The sequence below is a fragment of the Glycine max genome, chromosome 1 (genome assembly GCF_000004515.6).
Source record: "Glycine max cultivar Williams 82 chromosome 1, Glycine_max_v4.0, whole genome shotgun sequence".
In the NCBI taxonomy this organism is placed as follows: Eukaryota; Viridiplantae; Streptophyta; class Magnoliopsida; order Fabales; family Fabaceae; genus Glycine; species Glycine max.
Window position 1 is genome coordinate 47,988,754 of NC_016088.4, and position 20,614 is coordinate 48,009,367.

Genomic DNA, 20,614 nt, shown 5'->3' on the forward strand with positions numbered 1-20,614 from the left:
ATGTCCTTTGTAATTGCAAAGGTTATCTGCTTTCTTTCCTTCTGTGGAAATTATTAAACTTCCTCTTTCTATGTTTCACAGGATGTGTCTGCCAAAGCAAACACCAATGGAGCTGCACTGAGTGCCGATTGTAGAACATCTAGTAGTTCTGACATTACATTGTTAAGTTCTGATGGCAGTTCCAGACTTGATTCTGTGCGAGAAAATGGACTAAGAAATGGTGGCATCGCATATTACAATGACCATGGTTTTCTTTCAGACGCCAGCCACCCTTTAGAGCCCCAAAAGCATGTTGTAAATGCCTCTGCAGTAATGTATGATATTCATCAGAGGTCACACTGGGACTGGTCAGCATGCTCAGAACACAGTTTCAGTACTGACAGTTCATCTAATGGTTCTCAGGATGTGTTTCCTAGGGAATAATCCCATCAAACATATGATATGGAAGTTGAAAGACTCAAGGCTGAACTTGCTGCATTGGCCAGGCAGGCAGATGTGTCAGACTTGGAACTGTAGACTCTTAGGAAGCAAATTGTAAAGGAAAGCAAAAGAGGACAGGAGCTCTCAAAGGAAATCATTAGCTTGAAAGAGGAAAGAGATGCACTCAAGCTTGAATGTGACAATCTCAGATCTTTTCGCAAATGAATGGAGGAGGCCAAAGTGAGTAACAAACCTCAATTGGGTAGTGGGGATCTTTGTACTCTTGTTGAAGAAATTAGACAAGAATTGAAGTATTAGAAGGAGCTGAATGTGAATCTCCAATTACAGTTAAAGAAGACACAAGATGCAAATTCTGAACTTGTTCTTGCAGTGCAAGACCTGAATGAAATGCTGGAGCAGAAAAATAGAGAAATATATAGTCTTTCCAATAAACATGAAGAGGGTAAAAACTCCCATGAGTTTGCGGGAAAGCTCTCTAATTGTGAAACAGATGAAGAAGAACAAAAATAGCTGGAAGAGCTAGTTAAGGAGCACAACAATGCCAAGGATACTCACTTACTTGAGCAAAAGATTATAGATCTCTATGGTGAAATAGAGATGTATAGGAACAAAGTGAACTGCAATAACAATTAAAAATGCAGTATGAATGTTCATCTCCTCCTCCTGCTGTTGATGACGTTGAGGCCCATATTCAGAATCTGGAAAATCAACTCAAGCAACAGTCTGAAGAATTCTCAAATTCTCTGGCTACTATCAAGAAACTTGAAACCCAAATAAGAAGATTAGAGGAGGAACTGGAGAAACAAGCCGAAGGATTTGAAGCTGATGTAGATGCCGTGACACGTGACAAAGTTGAGCAGGAGCAAACAGCCATCCGTGCCGAAGAAGCTTTGCGAAACACCAGACATAAAAATGCTAACACTGCTGAGAGGCTTCAAGAAGAATTTAGAAGGCTCTCAACACAAATGGCTTCTACATTTGATGCAAATGAGAAGGCTGCCATGAGGGCATTGACCAAAGCAAGTGAACTTCATGCGCAAAAAAGACTAGTGGAAGCAATGCTGCACAAAGTTAATGAAGAGCTTCAGTCAGCCAAAGCTGAGTATGAGGTAAAACTGAATGAACTATCCAACAAAATAGACATGATGACAGCTCAGAAACAACAGATGTTTTTGGAAATTGAGGACAAGTCCAAGCAGCTTGAAAATCAGAAGACACGTGAGGAACAAGTTTTTTTTTTTGCTTAGCAAAAATAGATATATATTAATGTGAAATAGTACCAGAGGTACTAGAGATACAACTATTGAAAGTAAGTATGCAGTTGGATCCTGTGAATACACAGACCCAAGCTATTACCCCTATAGCTGTTACATGGTTATAAACCACCCCTCCCCACCTAGCTAGTAAAAGCTTCCTTTAGGTTTGAGGACCATTGATTGAGATGTACAGAAAAATCCTTCTCCATAGCTTTAATCCATGACCAGAGTACAAAAACTGCATCATCCATTAAACGTGTGGTTTTGGAAGACTATTTTATTTCTGTGGTTCCAAATTGACCAGGTCAAAGCCACCCACCAGCATTTCCATCTTGTATGGTTCCTTACTCCTGCTGCCCCAAGTGTGTGATGCAAGAAATGGTCTCTTGGATTAATTGGCAGTGCTGTTGTTAAATTAGCCCAAGATATAGACTCCCACCACAGGGGTAAGGTACAACTGCAGTTAAAAAATAAGTGCTCTGCCTCCTCATCTTTAAGTCCAAAGAATGGACATAACCTAACATTTACCACCACCTGGCGCCTTATAAGATTCATTTTTGTTGGTAACCTGTCTTTGATCAATCTCCAAGCGAAGATAGCTGATTTGGCTGGGATTTTTAATTTCCATAGGTCCACAAAATCAGAATTCGGGATTGACCCCCTTAGCTCTCTCCATATAAGGTCATACCCGCTTTTTGATGAGTAATATCCACTGTGGTCATGCTTCCATATCCATTTATCTTCCCTATGAGGATGAACTTGCTGCTGAGCTAAATCCCCAATAAAAGTATCCGCCAACAGTAGCTCTGATTCAAAAAGATCCCTTCTCCAAGTGAGATTCCATTCCCATCCAGTGCTGTTGCTGGTTCCCATGCACGAAATGGTTGTCTGTTTTTGAGAGGATATGTTGTATAACCTTGGGTATTTCTCCCTTAAAGGCATGGCAGTATCTAACCATGGATCCTCCCAAAATCTGAACTTGTCTCCGCCCCCCACCATCCAACCAGTTTCTTTTCTTATTGCAGAATTATGCTGCTGGTGTAGAATTGAAATGATGTCCTTCCACCAGATGGAATCTTGATTAGCTGTTGTGCCCTCCTCCAAATCCCTCAAACCACCATACTTGGAATCTAGTATTTTTGCCCAAGGCTCCTCGTGCTTGTGAAAAAGATCCCATCGCCATTTTCCCAACAGGGCCGCGTTAAATGTCCTAAGATCTTTGACTCTAAGGCCACCTCTGTCTTTTGGTTGACATATTTTCTTCCAATTGACCCAAGCTATCTTCCGCTGCTCTAATCCTCCTCCCCATAAAAATCTTCTTTGGATGGCCTCCAATTTGGTTATTACTTTTGAAGGTACCCTGAAAAAAGAAAAGAAATAAATAGGAATTGCTGTTAAAGTTGCATTAATAAGTGTCACTCTACCCCCAATGGATATGTGTCTTTATTTCCAGGTGGCTAGTTTTCTCTCACATTTTCTGACAAGAGGATCCCAAAGTTTGCTACGTCTTGGGTTATCCCCTATAGGGATACCCAAGTACGAGAAAGGCGAGGCCAAGATTCTACAATTTAGATAATCAGCCGCCTCTTCTGCCCATTGTTCAGACTTCCCAATGACTCCAAAACTGCTCTTTGAGAAATTTATTTTTAGGCCAGATACAAGTTCGAAACTTCTCAAAATGGATTTAATTATCTGCACGTTTTGCATTGTTGCCTCCCCAAAAAATATGGTGTCATCTGCGTGAGGAACAAGTTAGTAGGGATTCCTCTGAAGAGATCCAAATGCTAAAACCAGAAAATGAAAAGCTTAAAGTGTAGATATCATGCCTCTCCAAGCAAGTAGAACAAAAAGAAATGTTAAGAAATGATTTGGAGCTTATGAATAAATCACTTGAGGAATCTGAGGCTTAGTTACAGAGTAGAACAGTGGAAAGCAATGAGCTGGTGAGTGAAATTGCTTTATTGAAGAAGGAAACAGAAAGGTCACTTGATGAGCTAAATAGGATAAAGAATCTCAAGTATGAAAAAGAGTTGGCGGGTAGAGTGTTGCAGTCAGAGTTAGAAGCACTTAGAACTCAATATAATGACTTGAAAAGTTATCTTCTTGGGGATGAGGCTGAGAAAGAAAATCTGAGAAAGCAAGTTTTCCAGCTAAAGGGTGAACTAAAGAAAAAAGATGACGCATTAATCAACATTGAGAAGAAGTTTAAGGATAGCAATGGACACACACAACTTTTTGAGGGAACTAAAACAAATTCAAAGAACAAAAAGGGTGCATCAATTCCTCAGACTTCAAAAGAAATGGCAAATCTGAGGGAGAAAATAAAAACACTTGAGGTAACTTCATGAATCCAAGTGGTTTCAAGAGATAGATAGGTCCTTTGACAAAACTGCTTGATTCCTAAATGCTAATTCTTCTATTGATATTTTCTTCTACTACACAAATTTTCATTCCTCTGCGTTTTCTTCGTATAGTTTGTTTAGCTATGGCAGTTGGGGGAGCATATAAACTAAAAGAGTTGTTTGTGGCAGGCCAGGATAAAGTCAAAGGAAACAGCTTTGGAAATGTCAACTTCTTCATTTTTGGAGAAGGAAAGGGAGCTCCAATCCAAAATTGAGGAACTGGAGGACAAAGTGGAGGAATTCAACCACAGCATTGCTTTGCAAAAGGTATACAGTATATTGATTATTATAACACATAGCTCAAGCAATTTCCTAACTTAAATAAAAATTGAGCGTCTTAGTGTCAATTGGCATATCCATTAAAATGCACCGATGAATGATGGAAATAAGAAATTTTCAAATATATATATATATATATATATATATATATATATATATATATATATATATATATATATATATATATGATTAATCTTAGCCAAAGTTTCACATCAATTTTGGTTCCATAAAGTTTAAATCACAATTTACAAAGCAAGTCTTGCTTGCCGTTGTTGTCTGGTTTAAGTTATTATTATTCTATTGTCAGTATGAAGTTATTGAAACATATATCAGCAATAAATATAATTGGCTTGCACTTCAAATAGGTTGTTGAGGACAAGAATACTACTACTTCAAATGGTGTTGCAGTGTCATTATTCAAGAGGTGTGTTCTTTATCTTTTTCCTATACCTTGAAGTACACATAGTTTATTACTAGTTCTGACTACTTAGTTTGTCCGTGTTACTCTTGTAAACTTGTGAATTGAAGCTATTGGAATTCATTCGTTATTGATTACTTTTTGTCCGTGGCAGTGATGTACATTTGTCGGAGAAAGAAGCCGAAATATCCACAATAGATAGTAATGAGGGTGGCAACCTTTGTGAAACTTTAGCTGAATTATTGTTGTTGAAAGGAAAGAAACAACTCAATGGAAACGGAGCTCAAAGAGTTGCAACAAAGATACTCAGAAATGAGTCTAAGATTTGTGGAGGTAGAAGGTGAAAGACAAAAGCTTGTCATGACTGTACGAAACCTCAAGAATGCCCGGAAGGCCCAAATGACTAGTTCATCATATGTGCTATGGAAATAGTATAAGATGAATGAATTAATGTGTACAATGGCAAGATATGTATGCATTTTCTTCTCCTTTTCTTAGGTTTTTTCTCCCTCCCTTCCGAATCGTAAATGTGTGCCATAATAAGGGTACCGTTTTACGAGAATGGGATGAGAGAGAGTGAGATAGACAGAGAGAGGAGAGAGAGTGAACCCGAGAGGGAGAGTGAGTGGACCACTGTGAGTAGGGGGAGAGGGAGACAAAGAGTAAGGCAAGCGGTAGAAGAGGATCCCAGAACGAACTACGCTCACAAACGGAAAGGACAACTACAAGGGTATCACCACTCAAACTGGAGGGAGAGGAAGGATATAACCACGTACTACTTCACACGATTCCCTGACCACACAATGGCAAGGGATCTCTGGACCCATTTCAAGAAATGGGGGGATGTAAGGGAAATCTTCATCCCCAAACACAGGAACCAAGGGGGAAGACGATATGGCATCGCAAGGTTCAGGGGTGTATCTAACGAACAAGAGCTTGCGACAACACTTGACAACCTCATCATAGACGGACTGAAATTGTATGTGAACCTCCCAAAGTATGGGAGACGAAAGGTGGGGAGTGAAGGACATAAAGTCAACCTGAGGACCGGACCGCATGGACATACCAAAGAAGTGAGAGACAACCGCCATAACCAACCACAATTCACGTCTGAACATAGGTCATATGCGGAAGTCACAGCCAACAACAACACACTGAGTGGGGGACAGAGAAAGCAAACCAGACCTATACAAACCGGACAAACCCAGTCACACTCCACGGTCCAACTGCAAGTAGATTGGGGGGCAAAGAAGTGGCTTACAGAGGCGTGGGTTGGGCGGTTAAAGAAACATAATGACTTCGAGAGGATTGAAGAAGAAATACCATGGGAGCTAGGAGTGAACGTGGTGCCGAAATACATCGGCGACGATATGGTTCTCCTCCTAAGACTCTCGGACAGCAAGGCAGAGAAGATTAGAAGTGGTGAGGCCCAATCCCTGGTCCACTTGTTAGAAAGATGGAACCCGAGTATGAAGCCGGCCTACAGGGTGGTATGGGCTCAGTGTTGGGGAGTTCCCCTTCAGGTTTGGGACATTGACAACATTCGCTGGATTGTTACCGAAGTAGGAGAACTCATTGATGTCGACGATGACTTCGAAGAACTGAGAAGGGTGGATAGGGTGAGAGTTTTGATCAGAACCCCATGGAAGCCACTATTCCATCACACGGTAGCAACGATCATAGATGGAGAAACACATCACATAGTCATCGTGGAAGAAGGGGCAGCCAACGGTGGGCCGCGCAACCAACATGCAAGAAGAGAAATGTTCACGTCGGAGGACATTGAGTCTGACGACACTGACAGTGTCTTTGCCGGCAAGACGATGTCGACGAGCCATGTTCTCCTCAACCTGACGCACGGCAGCGGTGACCACGGACGTGCCGACGACGACCAACTCCTCCATGGGACTTTACCCAATATACAAAATCAGGTGCAGCGTCCACCGAATATTGTCCAGTAGACATGGGTACCAATCCCGAGATTTCAAACTGACAAATGGCTTGGAAAGCCCCAACATGAACCTGCAGAACACGACACCGCAGATTCACTGGCAGCAAAGGTTGACGAAGACAGGGTTGAGACACAAAAAAAGAAACTCTACAGGAGCAATGGGAATTTGGAAGCAACAGAGAGTATAGAAGAAGAAATGGACGTTGTGGATGACCAAGGTCAAAAGGGGGAGGACCCACTAATTGTGAGTGGATCCAAAAATGAGTCACAGAAGCCACGTAGCCCCCAAATAAAACTGATAACGCCATCACATGACATGAGTACACCCACAACCCCCAGCCAGTCCAACACAACCAAGGAGCACTAGTGGGCCCCCGTACCCATCAAATAATGCACGTGACTCGCAAGACACTCCTTTTGGGCCACTTAATGAAATGGGCTTTACTAAGGACACCACTGATAGCAATACTCTCCATAAAAGTAATCTTTCTCCGTGGCAAAACTCAGGTGCGGATAAAGAGTGGAAGGTTTTTGTTAGAAAGAAGAGATGTTGCCATAAGCAGGCCCAACAAGTGGACACACAACCCACACAAAGGAAGGCTTCAATGTTGGGCACATCCTCCCCTCCAACAGATATTGAGGTTTCAGTCCCAAGATGCCTCATGGCCGACAAATCAACAAACCAATATAAGCTCTCACATAGTGTAGACATGCCCGAAACTCTGAAGAAAGCAAACGAAGATGACACAGAAGAGGCAGTATCTCAATGGAAGTTAGCAAAAATCATGGGGGTGAACAGTGAATCAGACCAGGCATCAATCATTAACAGGATAACTGAAATGGAGAATAGAGACAATAAGGAAGCTGCAGAGATGGGAAAAAGCCACAGTCCATCATGAATATTGTATCCTACAATATTAGAGGACTCAGGAGGGGGGTTAAATGGGCCGCAATAAGGAGGATGGTCAGAAAACAAAAAGTAGACATGATTTGCATCCATGAAACCAAAAGGGAGTTGATAAGGCCGCATGCCAGGCCTTATGGGGGGACTCAGATGTTGGGTGGGAATTCCAGCTAGTTATAAATACAGCTGGTGGCCTATTATGTGTGTGGAATCAGCAAGCTTTCAAATTGGAAAGAAGGGAAACGGGTAGTGGTTTTATCCTACTTGAAGGAGTGTGGATCCAGGAAAATCAGAAAACAAGTGTAGTGAATTTATACTCCCCGTGTGATGTTCATCAGAAGAGGATACAATGGGACTCACTCAAGCTGCTAAGACAACAAGATCCTGATGGTTTGTGGTGTTTTATGGGAGACTTCAACAACATTAGGTATCAGTCTGAAAGAGAGGGAGTATCTCACAGGGGAACAGAAGCTACTAACATCAATGACTTCAATAATTGGATAGCTGAACTGGAGCTTGAAGAAATACCTTGTGTGGGGAAACGTTTCACGTGGTTCAGACCAAACGGGGCTGCAAAGAGTAGGCTGGATAGGTTTCTTGTATCCCCTAAGTGGCTCCACAAATGGCCAGCTTGCACCAATTTCACATTGGAGAGAAATTTTTCGGACCACTGCCCAATTATGCTAAGGGCCAAAGTCATTGATTGGGGGTCGAAACCGTTCAGGGTCTTCGACTGCTGGTTTAAGGATAAGAGCTTTCAAAAGGTTGTTAGAGAATGCTGGACAAGTAATCAGCCAAGGGGCTGGGGGGGCTTTGCACTCAAAGTAAAACTAAAGAGACTTAAAGAGGCATTGAAGGTGTGGAATAGGGATCACTATGGAGACACTCTAAAGAAGGTCCAACAAATAGAGGCAGATTTAAATCGATTGGAGGATGCTAGTAGCACCAGACAGCTGACCCAACAGGAGATGACAGCTCATAAAAACCTACAAGAGGAACTATGGACAACAGCACTTTCACATGAGTCCTTGATGAGACAAAAGGCGGGAGTAAAATGGCTCAGAGAAAGGGATTGTAACTCAAGATATTTCCATGTATTGATGAATTCAAGGCGTACAAATAATGCAATAAAAGGAGTTTTTATAGACGGAGCTTGGGTAGACGACCCGGTAAAAGTGAAATAAGAGGTTCGGTCCTTCTTTATTAACAGATTCAGCGAACCTGAACCGTGTAGACCAAACCTTAATGGAGTAAGATTCAAGGGTATTGATCATAACCAAAACAAATTGCTGGTGGAAAGCTTTAAAGAGGATGAAATCAGGGCAGCAGTTTGGAATTGCGGAAGTGAAAAGAGCCCGGGACCAGAAGGGTTTAATTTCAAGTTCATTAAACAGTTTTGGGATGTAATCAAACCTGACATCAAACGCTTCCTGGACGAATTCCATGCAAATGGGATCTTCCCTAGGGGCAGCAACTCTTCCTTTATCACACTGATCCCAAAATTGAAGGACCCGCAAAATCTTTTTGAATACAGGCCTATATCACTAATAGGTTGTGTTTACAAGATAGTGGCAAAACTCCTAGCCAATAGACTCAAGAAGGTGATGCCAAATATAATAGATGAGAAGCAATCTGCTTTTGTTAGCGGAAGGCACTTACTACACAGTGTGTTGGTAGCTAACGAGGCAGTGGAGGAAGCAAAAAGGGGCCATAAGTCATGTCTGGTGTTTAAAGTTGACTATGAAAGAGCATATGACTCAGTCTCCTGGGCTTTTCTATCCTACATGGTGCGGAGATTAGGTTTTTATACTAAGTGGATCAGTTGGATAGAGGGATGTCTTCACTCAGCCTCGGTTTCTGTTCTGGTTAATGGTAGCCCCACAAATGAATTCATACCTCACAGAGGCCTAAGGCAAGGTGACCCACTAGCGCCTCTCTTATTTAGTATTGTTGCCGAAGGTCTAACAGGTCTTATGAGAGAAGCATTGGATAAGAGCCTTTTCAGTAGCCTCCTTGTGGGAAAGAACACCATACCAATTAATATACTACAGTATGCAGAGGACACCATATTTTTTGGTGATGCCACAATGCAGAATGTGAAGACAATTAAGTCCATTCTGAGAAGCTTTGAGCTTGTATCTGGGCTAAAGATAAATTTTGCTAAGAGCAGCTTTGGGGTGATAGGGAAATCTGAGCAGTGGCAGGTTGAGGCGGCACGATATCTGAATTGTAGAATATTGTCCTTTCCTTTCCTTTATTTGGGTATCCCCATTGGGGATAATCCAAGGCGTAGTGAGCTTTGGGATCCTATAGTTAGAAAATATGAGAGAAAACTAGCCACTTGGAAGCACAGACACATATCCATTAGGGGGAGAGTGACACTCATAAATGCAACCCTAACTGCTATTCCTATTTATTTTTTTCTCCTTTTTCAGGGTACCTTCAAGAATATCAGCCAGACTTGAAGCAATTCAGAGACAATTCTTATGGGGAGGAGGTATGGAGCAGAGGAAAATTGCATGGGTTAGCTGGAAGGAAGTATGCCAACCAAAGGATAAAGGGGGTCTCGGCATTAAAGATCTTAAGACCTTTAACTCAGCTTTGCTGGCCAAATGGTGCTGGGACCTATTTCACAAACAAGAGGAACTTTGGGCAAAAATACTCATATCAAAATATGGAGGCTGGAGGGCATTGGAGGAAGGCATTAGAGGAAGCCAAAATTCTATTTGGTGGAGGGACCTGCTATCAAGTCAGCAGTAACAGTAGAACCAGGAAGTCAATAAGGAAAGAAAATGGAAGGTGGGGGTGGGGAGAAGTTCAGATTTTGGGAGGACCCTTGGACTCATAATGCTATACCATTAATGGACAAATATCCAAGGCTGTACCGAATCTCTGATCAACAGAAACAAATCATCATGAATATGGGGAACAACACCAATGGCGGATGGGAGTGGAAGCTAACTTGGAGGAGGGCTTTTTTTGATAATGAAATACAAATGGCGGATAATTTCCTCGGAGAATTATCACAGCAGCAGATTCAGCCAAATAAGGAGGATAAATGGAGCTGGAAGCATGATCAAAGTGGATACTACTCAACAAAAAGCGGATATGACTTGATATGGGAAGCACAAATGGAAGCTAATCAGAATTTGGACTTTGTGGACATTTGGAAGCTCAAAATACCAAGTAAATCACTGATTTTTGCTTGGAGGCTAATTAGGGACAGACTTCCAACTAGGATGAATCTTAGAAGGCGGCAGGTTGTGATAAATGAGGTACAGTGCCCATTTTGTGGAGATGTAGAGGAGGAGGCTGCTCATTTATTTTTTAGTTGTAAAAAGATCCTACCCATATGGTGGGAGTCTTTATCTTGGGTTGGAGTAGCAACAGTACCACCTCAAAATCCTAGGGACCACTACCTGTAGCACATGGCTGATTTTACAGGGGGAAAACAACTCACAAGATGGAGATCCTGGTGGATTGCTATGACTTGGACAACTTGGAAGCACAGAAACAGAATAATATTCCAAATCGACACGTTTGATGGAAGTAAACTGCTTAATGATGCACTCCTAGTACTCTGGATGTGGATTAGAAATATGGAGAGAGACTTTGCAACACATTTTAATCAATGGTCTTCCAACCTAAAGGAAGTGTTTAGTAAATAGGTTGGAGAGGATTCAGAATCTATGTAACAATTATTTGCTTGTTGTAAGTGGTTCTGTTATATAACCGCAACCAATTGCACAAATATATCTACAAATGTAACCTTAGTACCACTGGTACTTTTCAATATATATAATATCTATTTTTGCTGAGCAAAAAAAAAAAACGGGTACCATTTTACAGAGTTGTCCTAGCAGTTTGTGATGTTTTTAAGTTCTATAGTTACCAATAGTGCTCATCAGTTCTTTGATTGTATCTTTTCTTTTCTTTTTCTTATGCGTTTATATACATATTCTTTTATTGTATCCTTTAACTGATATATGATATAATACAAATGACCATTTCTTTTATTGAATATAATGTGTACATCCATTTTGTTTTGCATTTATATTTAGATTCTCATATTACATTCAGGTGTTATGAACTTGTGATAAAAATGAGCATTTTCCCAAGTAAATGTTACTCACAGTATGGAGAGGGAAAACAAATTTTGGGCCAAGGAGACAACATGGATTGAACCAAGGGATGCTGCTCTAATGGAGGCTTTGCACAAATTAACCAGAAACAAGACAATAAAGACTACTCATTCTCCAGCTGGTTTGATGCTAACTAGAATTTAGAACCACAGTCAAAACCACAATGAAGATGGGACTGAAATACTAAATAGCACTACTGCCAGAGGTGCTGAAAGCTGGACAGAATCTGAGAGTGCTAGAGGTGCTGAAAACAGCAGCTTAGGATGCTAGAGTAGAAGATATTTTAGCACCAAGTTGTATTTTATTACATGAGAAATTTTGCCTTCTATTTTACATACATACATAACTCAGTTTCTGAATATTTTTTATTTTATTTAGATTTTTTCAAAAACGAAAAAAGATATTAAGTAGTAAGTTTTTGGATACAACTAAAATATTCCTGGGACAAAACTTGTTTTATGCACAACAAAAAGATAAGATTTGGTTGAATTTATAAAAGAAAATTTTAACTCAATCACAAGGATAGTATTTAAAAGAAATTATCAAAAACAATTTAAGATTTGGTTGAGAAGAAAAATACGGAAACATGTAGTCTTTCCAAAAAAAAACACAAAGACTGTAAAAACTCCAATGAGTTAAGGTCGAAGCTCTCTAATTGTAAAACACATGACAAAGAACATAAACAATTGGCTACATATACCATTAAGAAGGAATAAAACAAAGGTTTTCAATCAAATTTTGTACTCCTATACCATTAAGCAAGGCTATTTTAACCAACTTTTAATTGGTCTATGCTGTCTATGTTAGATTCACACTTGTGTTTGCCTGTAAGAAAAGGAAAACATACAACATTTAAAATGACCGTTTTCTGTATCCTTGGATAACAATTACCATCGAGGCTACTGATAGATTTCTGAAGACACTCGTTATGAATCGATTGGACTCCCATAACCACACATAAAGACTAATCCTTGAAAGATATATCTCCAATCATATTAGCTGTTGACCTCTTGATAAGTTTCAGGGAACAGAGAGATAGGCTTAGGATAGAGCATGCAAATGCAGTTAGGGAAGTCAAAGTGCTGAGAAAAATTGGGATGCTTTCTTAAAACATGTTATCATTTCTTGAGTTGATAATTAATTTTGGTTTAATATACACTCTCCTAAGAGGCCACTTGACCTATAATTTGACAAAGGGATGAAGGAAACTTTGGAAATGGTACCACTGTCCAGCCTTACAATGGACTTGGGCTATGCACACCACTGCCAAACCTTTGCTCAAACAGACAACAGTGTAACTTTTGGGATGCATTCCATCTATCTGAAAAGGACAATAGGCTTATTCTAGAGGAAATTATGTTAGGTTCTAAAGGCTACATGAACCCAATCAACCTTAGCACCATCCTATCTTTGGATGCAATTACCACATGCAGATTAAACAAAACCAGTAATTCTAGAGCTTCTTTTGACCTTCCATGCTACTTCATGACATTTCTCTGTGTACTTTACTTTATTAATTGTAATGATAGTTATATGTTAAACAATTAAAATTCTTATAGTATTGAATTCTTTGTATAGAGGAGTCATTATTCACACCTTCATTACATAATCCAAAACGTTACCTAATAACCAGTAATTTAACAATGAATCAATAAGCAAAAGGAAACCAATCAGCACCTAACACAAACACAACATACCAAAGAGGAGAATAATTTGCTATTGAGGAAAGTTTGATAGAAACTTATTTAGGTTGTTCCAATGTCTACTTCTACACTATGCTAACAACAAATTTCCCTAATTTGCTACATCTAATCCAAGCTTGTACATTCCTTTTTTCTTTCAATTCAAACCCTAGTTTCATGTTTTTAAATATTGATATTTTTATTACATATGTTTCAAACAATCCAAACCTTCACTATGCATCAAGCAGACAAAAGTAAGAAAATAGCCACTGACCCTTTTGCAGCCAAGTCAACAATGTAGCACCGGTTGGTCACAATGAACTTGTTGATTACCAGCATCTTCCCTGCAACGACCATTATCATACATCAGCACTAAACCAAGCTTAAATCGTACTCGTGACATGTCTTCAACACTACACCAAGCTTAACCTAAGTAAGTAAGTAAGTGACCAACGTACCGTGGACAAAGCCCTGATCTTCACGAAGTGCCACTCCTTGATTCAAATTAACTGCGAGCTGGGAAGAGTCGTCTAAGTCATCGGGTTGAATGGAAGAACAAAGAATAGGGGCTAGGGTTCGATTTGCAACAAAGAGGGGCTAGGGTTCAAGTTGTACGACCTCCAAGTTTCAAATGACTAAGCTAGGGTTGAAATTGTAATGATGAAGGGCTTCAATGCAAGGTGGAAGCTGAGTGCTATTCGAACACAAGCTTATATTTTTTTCCCCAATTACGACGGGCTTTAACCGTTGTAAACATTTTTGCATATAACATTCTAAGGCAGTTTTTAATAATTGTCGTGTGCATGTAAAATTCCAACCACATTGCGACAGAATATGGCCTACATCCTCAGACATTACACCACATCTCGGACAAGTATCATCATGGATTGCATGCCTCCGACATAAGAAGTTCCTGGTAAGGAAAGCATTATGCCCTAGTTGCCAAATAAAGAATTTGACATTCTCAGGAAGAGAGCTGTGCCACGCACAACTATAGGTAGTTGTAGTTCCAATAGTGTCTCTACTAACCAACCAGTCATATCTCGACTCCGCTGAATACTCACTAGAGATATAAGAGAGTGTTTGAGAGTGTGACAAGTATTCCTAAAAATATAATGTTTTTGATTAAAAAATTAAAATAATTTTTATTATAATTGTATTATTATTTAAGTAAATAAAATATTAATGTATAAATTTAAAAACATTAAGTGGATATTATAATAGTTTTAAACATAAAATACTAACATATTTTTTTCTTCATAAATTTGAGAAATAATGATAAAATAATAGTTATATACCATAGAGACTAAAATATCATTTTTATTTTTTACATTTTTATTTTTTCTCATTTTATTCTTTTATATTTTAAAATTTTTGATTTCATATCCTTTATGTTTTTAAAAAGAGACACATTTTAATTCTTGAGTCTCTTTAAAAACATAAAAGATGAAATTAGAAATTTTAAAAATAGAAGATTAAAGAAAAATAATAGATCAAAAAAGTCAAAGGATCAAAATGATATTTTGACCTAAATGCAAAAATTGAGACATTTGTTATAAATAATCAATACTGTTTTCATTTTTTTTTCACTTTGGTTTTTTGTTTTAAAATTTTTAAATTTATCTTTTATGTTTTTAAAGAGACCTATTTTAATCCTAAATCTCACAAGAAAGACTAAAATGATAACTTTAAAAACATAAAGTTCAAAAAAATTTAAAACATAAAAGAACAAAGTGAAAAAAGCACGAAACAAAATGATATTTATAAAACATGATTACATTATTTTATCGTAAATACATAGAAATAGTGTTGTATATATTATCATAAATATGATGTTTCATTAAATTAATTTATTGTTATGAAAAGGTCAAAATAATTGCATTATAAATTTATAAAAATCATAAATAGTTGTAAAACAGAAATGAACACAAAACAGTTATAAAATATAAAAAAAATGAGATTTAAAATATTATCAAATATAAAGTTCTGATAAAATGCTTTTATGAAAAGTATTAATAACATTATAATGTTACAAAGAATCCTATAAAAATTGTAAGATAACAAAATGGCAACAGAAGTTATTTCAGAAATAAAAATTAATAAAATAATATTGTAATAGTGTGAATTGTAACATGAAACTAAAATAATTTTAGGAAAATGAAAAAATAATAAAGAATACTTGCATGATAAATTATACTGAAACAATTTTTTTATATAATAAAATTAGGAAATGCTAAAATCATAAAGAGTTAAAAATAATTTAATATAAATCTTAAAAAGTCAAAATACATACGAGTCTCCGGGAGCAATTTGATGTTTGATTTTTCAAAAGTTGTTTTCTTCTTCCATTTTTGTTGAAGATGTGGGTATTCTAAATAAAACAAAATGCTTCTTTATGATTTTTTCCCCCTCTTGGATCCGAGTTTTTCATTTATTTGAATACTTAGGTGCCAAAGATAAAAACCTATAATTAAGGGAAAAAATCTTGTATAGTTTACCAAAGTTTGAGTAAATTAAGTGTTAAGTCAAAATATATTTGTATCTTAAAAATGAATTAGGACACTTAATTATTTTGATTAGATGCAAAAGAATACAAAGGTTAAAAGTTGTGTTTTATGTGATATCAGAATATGCTTCGCGAGTTTGTTTCTGATGTTTCAAACGATAGTAGACTCTGAAGTCATGATTTGATACAACAGTAAAGGATAACATATAAGACTTCATTTAATATTTTGTGTCTAAGATTTGTTTTGCATAGATATTCTCTTAGGATCTGTCATATACTATATATGAAGAATAATTAAAGCTCAAGTTTTGAAAATTGTCAATCACTATCAAAAGAAGCCTTTTGTTGGACAAACTTGCTCTCACACGAAAGGAAGAGATTTTTTTACTGTGGTGCTCAACCTGATAGCTAAAGAGAGTGATTTTCTAACATGAAAAGGTGTGTGCATTTAATGTAAGCATTAAATGCTCCAACGACCACAATCTTTAGACGCAAACTCAAGTGAAGAAATCTATCCATTTAAAGACAACAAACACTTGTTGAAGAAAAGTTATATATACCAGAAGCTTTGAAGACATAGAGCACGAACCTACATGCTCATTCAAATTCTTTATGTAAAAAGTTATCTGTATATTCCTATAAATGTTTGTAAAACTCTCAAAATACGTTGAACACCTTGAGAGAAAATACTAAGTGCTAAGATTGTATATCCATCTTTAAGATGATCGAGTGTTAGTCAATATGCAAACAACAAATCTTTTGATTTGCATTAGAGTTAGCAGTGGTTTGATCGAACAAAAAATATTGATTGTAACAAGCTTGGTGTAGAACTTGAGCTGTAGAGCCAGATTTGACAATGATTAATACTTGTAAGTTGTTGAAGGTAGTGAAACTTGGTAGTTTGCCAACAATTGAATGCAGTCTCCGTGGTTGAGACAAACCAATATAACTCTTTGTGTCTGATCTTTACTGGTTTTCTCTTCTATGCTTTAAACTGACCCAAGATTTGAATTTGATTTTTGTTTTAAAAAACTGTGTTTGTTTTACAAAATCTAGGTCTATCGACGGAATTCATTTGTAAAAATCTGATATCTAATTTACATGTTTTATCATCATACAATAATGTTGTTGTTCAAGAAAAAGGTTTTAAAATTTCTAAAATCACAATTCAATTCCCCTTATAATATTTATCTTTACATCAAGCTAATGAAAAAAAATATCTTCTCACAAATTTGCATATAGCTATTAAAGTTAATTGTGAATATACCTAGTCCAAGAAAAAAAAAAGGATTGGCAAGCACTTAGTAAATATAAAGGGTGAATAGCTTTAAATGTTATTAATACAATTAATTTCTTATTTAGTTTCCTTGATGCAAAATTGACTGAGAAATGTTGAGTCTGCCATATAGCTTTGGAGTTGTGACATTAGAAACATGGTAGGAATACATATGTGAGAATTAAGAACTAACTTGCCCTTTATGCATGCCATCTAGTAAAAAGATATTGTTTAAAAATGCCTTAGACTCATGCACCTCTTGTTCATTCACAAGTGTGTGTGTGTGTTTTGGTGAAGTTGGTGTTCTTTTGACAACACTGCCTGACACGGTTGATTGAAGACCATTCAAGACATAGGTTTTAAATTTTGGTTTTTATCATTTTACATGCTGAACACATTTTCATAGGTGTGACATTGTATTGGATGTTTTTAGAACTAGGCATGTGTGTTTAGATTAATTTTATTATCTTTTATATTTTAGGTGATAATCAAATATGTTTCTTAAGTTGCTTAATTGATAAGTTGTTGAAGAAATTCATGTTTTGCATAAGGTAATGGATAGTTGATCACCACAACATCGTAATAGATTTCAATGCTTATTTTTGGAGAAGGAAATCTTTGTGTCAAGATAATCAATTATCACATTTTTGTAATTGACTAAATTGCTTTTAAAACTTGAGTGACTCTTTGGTAAAAAGGTTTATGGTAAAATGAGGCAGAGATGTTAGACCAGAGATGTTATTATATAAAATAAGGCAATTACAAAGAATTCAACAGATAAAATGATAAAATGAATTCAAACTGAAAGATAAATTGAAAAGATGCAACTAATTATCTTATTTTATGCAACCTACAAAATAACAAAATTATCTGTTATTCTGTTACGTTTTCACCCCCTCAAACTTGGCGTGGGCATGCAGAGTCCAAGTTTTGTCCGTAGTGTGATAAAAGGTGCACAAGACAACGGTTTGGTGAACACATCAGCAAGCTGCAAGCGGGAAGAGACATAACAAGTGACCAACGTTCCTTGGGAAACCTTTCGCACAAAGTGATAATCCAGTTGAGCATGTTTGGTTCTAGAATGAAGCATTGGATTAACTGTCAAATGTAAAGCACTGATATTGTCCCAGAACAACGTTGGAGTATCATATAGAGGAACACCAAGATCACGAAGGAGATATGATAACCATGTGAATTCAGCTGTGGCGTAAGCCATGGCTTTGTACTCTTCCTCGACACTTGAACGAACAATAGTGGGTTGCTTCTTAACCGACCAAGAGATGCAATTTTTGCCCAAAAATGTGTAATAACTTGTAGTTGTTCTTTGAGTTTCTTGGCATCCAACCTAATTTGCGTCAACAAAGGGATATAAGTTTGTAGAGCCAGATGACAGAATTCACATCCTAAGTTGAGTTGCACCCTTAACATACTGCAAGACCCATTTCATCAACTTAAAGTGATCAGTGGATGGTGAATGCATAAATTGACAAAGATAGCTCACAGAGTAAGATCTGGTCGAGTGAAGGTGAAATATTGCAAGGCACCAGCAATCTATGAAGCACGGACGCGGCTCATCACCGGCGTGTCCCGTGTCGGACTCGCACCGGACACCCATGCGCGTACGACTCCGGTGCGACGCGGTGTCCGTCGCCGGCGCCGTCACCGGACGCGGTTGAATAGGAGGACACCTCTGGTTGGACGCGGCCCACCATGTAGACACGCGCGTCACGGCCCATTAAGAGCCTTAGGTTTTTTTATTATTTATTTTAAAATGCTTACAAAAAAAATACCTGTTGTTCTGTGTCTTCTCCTTCTTCTTCCCGCAAGCGCCGCCATTGCCGCATTGGTTTCCTTCCCCGCACAGGTAAGCTTTGCTTCTTATTTATCCTTTGCTTTTCCTTCCCCGCAAGCTTTTCTTTTCTTTTCTTGCTGCATGGTTTTCCTTTCCTTCCCCGCAAGCTTTTCTTTTCTTTTCTTGCTGCCTGGTTTTCCTTCCCCGCAAACTCTTCTTTTCTTTTCTTGCTGCCATGCCTCTTATGCCTCTGGTTTTCCACTTTACTCTTTAAAAATTTACACACTCTTTCTCTTTGGCTATTACCCGCTGGATATTACACGTTTCTCCATTTTTTTAATTTTATAGTAAAAAGCAACTTTTCATCACGTGCTGTTTTCTCTCTCTCACTCACACACATAGCAGGCAAAGGCTATTTTCTCTCTCACACACACATAGCACGTAAAAGAAACTTTTCCCTTTTAAATGCATTTACTTTTATTTTATTATAAAAAGCAACTTTTCATTGAAAAAACACGTAGGCCTGATGCTTTTTGGTAGTCTCTTTACTTTTGATCCCCACATGTTGCTTTCTTGATATTTCTATTTTGAATTTAGCTTCTCTGAATTAAAGACTCAGAGATTTAAAGAGTGACGATATTTCTACGGTTAATTTAAAAAAATGGATTATATTTTTAAAATGCTTTAATTAAAGTTAGTGATGGCCAGCTTTCTCGCTTTCCAAATCGTGTGGAGCAGTGTGTGTTTTTTTCTTGGTTATATATGTGGATGGCTGCAAGGTACTGTGCGTAATTAAGTTCCTGTGCTTTAATGCTGTGAGACAAGTTGTATTGAAGCAATTTGCACATGTGTTTTGGATATTTTTATTTAAAAAATAAGTTAATAGTAAAATTGAAAATGAATTTTTTTGTTAAATCCAAAAGTTATGTAAAGATGCTCAACTTAGAATTTCTTTCTAAAGTTAAATTTTAAAATTAATTTTTCAATGTGAAAGTAAATAGTCAAATATTTACTTAAATTCGTGTTAGTTTATATTTCAATCTGATTTTTTATAATCAAACACAGATCATTAAAGTTGTCATAGAGATATGTTATTGTATAAAGATCTAATACTGAATCATGATTTTATAAAAAGTTAAAATAATTGATAGTAATTTATGTTTTTTTATTGTAAAGGCTGTTTTCTCTCTCTCTCTCACACACACATACCACTTTACAAAGGCTTATTCATTAGAATATGACATGCCAACGTCTAGGAGCTTCTAAATGCATTTACTTTTTTTGCTGTGAAATAGTCAACTTCACTATTTAATTATTTATTCATCTTATTTCAAATTTCAAACAAACCATACATGAACTATGCAGCACGAGGAACTTCTAAATCTTTATTATTCTTTTTAGTTAAGCTGGAGATAAATTTGTTATGTATTTGTCATGTACATGTTTTTGGAATGTATTTATTTTCACATTCCCGGTCAACATTGATTACAAATTGCTTTTTGTTGTTTGTTTTTTATTTAGAAATTATTTACATTAATTTTTTATTTTTTTAAATTGTTGTAGAG

At 37.3% G+C, this 20,614-nt stretch overlaps 1 protein-coding gene and 1 pseudogene across 1 annotated transcript; both read left to right on the plus strand.

Moving 5' to 3' along the window:
• On the plus strand, positions 1 to 5,140 carry LOC102661378 (intracellular protein transport protein USO1-like; annotated as a pseudogene).
• A 5,372-nt stretch (positions 5,141 to 10,512) lies between these two features.
• On the plus strand, positions 10,513 to 11,076 carry LOC106794321 (uncharacterized). The gene has a single exon (XM_014761563.1). It carries the CDS (start codon positions 10,513 to 10,515, stop codon positions 11,074 to 11,076), a length of 564 nt encoding a protein of 187 aa, XP_014617049.1.
• Positions 11,077 to 20,614: the final 9,538 nt, after the last annotated feature.

Bases quoted from the DNA above. Each gene is read 5' to 3' on its own strand.
- LOC106794321 (XM_014761563.1), top strand. From the start codon at position 10,513: ATGGACAAATATCCAAGGCTGTACCGAATCTCTGATCAACAGAAACAA.